Below are 3,234 nucleotides of genomic sequence, written 5' to 3'. Positions count from 1 at the left end.
AGCTGCTGAGAGACAGCAATGTGAGTGACAGAGAGCAACAGTGTGTTCCTCTTCCATCACACACCCCTGTCATCTGACATGTAGGTGGAAGAGAACTGCCAATCAGAAGTCAGTGATCATCTCCAAACACACACACACACACACACACACACACACACACACACACACACACAAAAGAATAAAACCTTTATTCACTCCGCTATTCTTTACAACGAATTTCCTTTCTTTAAAAAAAATCTCAATTTGAAATGTTTTATGAATTCACATCCATTTATTGTATTCATACCTATTATTATTATTATTATTATTATTATTATTATTATTATTATTATTATTATTATTGTTGTTGTTGTTGTTGTTGTTGTTGTGTATTGAACATTGTTATATCCACGTCTCTTCATTAATAAAGAAAAAACTAAACAATAATAAATAATGCTGTTAAATCTTTTACTACACTAAATGACACTAATGTCATTTAGACACTAATATGACACTAATATGACACTAAAAGATTTCATCACAAGTTTACTTCCTTTTCCTATAACAAAGACTAAAAAAACTATTCATGTAGCTAAATTATTGCCATATGAATAAGAACTAAAATTCATTTTTATTTGCATTATTATTATTTCCATAAACTTCACTGATACTTTGTCGTCCATATAGAAATTTTCGTCAACAGCAGGAAAAAAGATAAGATAATATGATAAGACTTAAACATATCGTCAAGATGATTCAGGGACATAATGTAAAGGATCTTAAGTTGTAGGAAAGTTAATAGATCGATCTACAAGTGTCAAATCTTGTTATTCTGTCCTGAGTAGGCAGCAAGAAACATGAATTGTGGAGATCTTGCTGTTTAATCTCAACATAGCACTCAAATAAGCATAAGGGTGCCAATAATTCAGAAGTTTATTGTATATATATATATATATATATATATATATATATATATATATATATATATATATATATATATATATATATATATATATAAATGCAGTTACATCATCTAAAACTAAAAACATAGAAAGAGAAAAACAGAGAGAGCAAAGACAAGAAAGGGAACAATTGACAGTAAGGGTTGTTTGGTCGTTTTTTTAATTGCCTTTGCTGCCACCTAGTGGTAAGGTGCCGATATTACAGGGTCTGAATGTAAACATTAAAATTATCCATTGGTCTGGACTACTTAATTTAATTTAAGCAACCTTTCCCATCCTTTATTTGCTGCTACAAAAATCCAAGTAAATGCAAGTACATTTAATGTAATTCATTTTTTTTGTTAGAATTTATTGTATGTCTAATTTATTGAAATGTGTGTTTGTGTGTGTTTGTGTAATGCACTTTAACACCCAGATGGATTTGCACAGGCTTTTTTTTTTTTTTACATGCAACTTACTTAATTACTTTACTTAATTCTATTTAATATTATTTATTTTATTTATTATAAGTCTAATTTACTGGAGTTTATTTATCTACCACTTCTCTTCAACCTTTTTTGCATCATTGCAACAAACGTTCTTCTTCTTCTTCTTTTTTTTTTTTTTTTTTGAATACACTGCATTCTGTCACTAATTCTACCCCATAATTCTATCTAGAATAACACACACGTTTATAGCGGTTTATGAGATGAAACTCTGCACGCGCTGCAGTGACGAACACAGCAGCCGCCATTTTGGACTCGTTCACAGTACAACCTCAGAAAGGCTGGAACTATGCCGCGGGGCCGGCCTCGAAAACACCAGGATAACACTGCCATCGCAGGAGGTAAACTACACCCCGATAGGGCGGATAAAATCTACAGAGTGTTAGCTATGTAAAAATGTGCGTGTTGTGTGCGGTAGCCGAAGCATAGCTGAGATAAGTGCAGTTGAACATTGTGTATATAGTCCCCGGATGTGTGTGTGTGTTTGTGCTCCAGACTGAGGCGGAATGATATTAATAACACTCCGCTGTTCGGACTCCATCACTCCGGGTCATGAGCAGCGGTGTGTTGTGTGCGCGAGAGCGTCATTACTACATAAATAAGGCTTATTTATTTATTTATTTATTTATTTATTTATTAATCATCATCATCATTCAGAGCCCTTAAAACTCCTCCCGTACTGAAGCTAGCGCTAAGCTAACATGCTAACTTTAGACTGTTTAATATGTTCATGTAGCTGTGTGTGTATATATGTTTGTGTGTGTGAGAGATTGTGTGTGTGTGTGTGTGTGTGTGTGTGTGTGTGTGCGCGCGAGAGTGTGAGATTTGTGTGTATGTCAGATTGTGTGTGTTTGCGTGAGAGATTGTGTGAGATTGTGTGTGTTAGTGTGTGAGATTGTGTGTGTTAGTGTGAGAGATTGTGTGTGTGCGTGCGTGCGCGCGCGTGAGTTTGAGATTTGTGTGTATGTCAGATCGTGTGTGTTTGTGTGAGAGATCGTGTGAGATTGTGTGTGTTAGTGTGTGAGATTGTGTGTGTTAGTGTGTGAGATTGTGTGTGTTAGTGTGAGAGATTGTGTGTGTGCGTGCGTGCGCGCGCGTGAGTTTGAGATTTGTGTGTATGTCAGATCGTGTGTGTTTGTGTGAGAGATCGTGTGTGTTTGTGTGAGAGATTGTGTGTGTTTATGTGAGAGATTGTGTGTGTTTATGTGAGAGATTGTGTGTTTATGTGAGAGATTGTGTGTGTTAGTGTGTGAGATTGTGTGTGTGGTTGCGTGAGAGATTGTGTGTGTGGTTGCGTGAGAGATTGTGTGTGTGGTTGCGGGAGAGATTGTGTGTGTGGTTGCGGGAGAGATTGTGTGTGTGGTTGCGGGAGAGATTGTGTGTGTGGTTGCGGGAGAGATTGTGTGTGTGGTTGCGGGAGAGATTGTGTGTGTGGTTGCGGGAGAGATTGTGTGTGTGGTTGCGGGAGAGATTGTGTGTGTGGTTGCGGGAGAGATTGTGTGTGTGGTTGCGGGAGAGATTGTGTGTGTTTGTGTGTGTGGTTGCGGGAGAGATTGTGTGTGTTTGTGTGTGTGGTTGCCGGAGAGATTGTGTGTGTTTGTGTGAGAGATTGTGTGTGATTGTGTGTGTTTGTGTGAGAGATTGTGTGTGTTTGTGTGAGAGATTGTGTGTGTTTGTGTGAGAGATTGTGTGAGAGATTGTGTGTGTTTGTGTGAGAGATTGTGTGTGTTTGTGTGAGAGATTGTGTGTGTTTGTGTGTGTTTGTGTGAGAGATTGTGTGTGTTTGTGTGAGAGATTGTGTGTGTTTG

General features: G+C 37.4%; 1 protein-coding gene across 1 annotated transcript in view; it reads left to right on the top strand.

Moving 5' to 3' along the window:
- The first annotated feature begins 1,595 nt into the window (after positions 1 to 1,595).
- The window catches only part of LOC113646834 (zinc finger protein 236), a 30,629-nt gene continuing 28,990 nt past the window's right edge, over positions 1,596 to 3,234 (top strand). Inside the window, exon 1 of the mRNA XM_027153296.2 lies at positions 1,596 to 1,767. Coding sequence (XP_027009097.1) covers positions 1,716 to 1,767 — 52 coding nt within the window. The 5' untranslated portion in view covers positions 1,596 to 1,715. The remainder of the gene's footprint in view (positions 1,768 to 3,234) is intronic.

The sequence above is a fragment of the Tachysurus fulvidraco genome, chromosome 22 (assembly GCF_022655615.1).
Source record: "Tachysurus fulvidraco isolate hzauxx_2018 chromosome 22, HZAU_PFXX_2.0, whole genome shotgun sequence".
NCBI lineage: Eukaryota > Metazoa > Chordata > Actinopteri > Siluriformes > Bagridae > Tachysurus > Tachysurus fulvidraco.
This window is presented reverse-complemented; position numbering and strand designations above follow the sequence as displayed.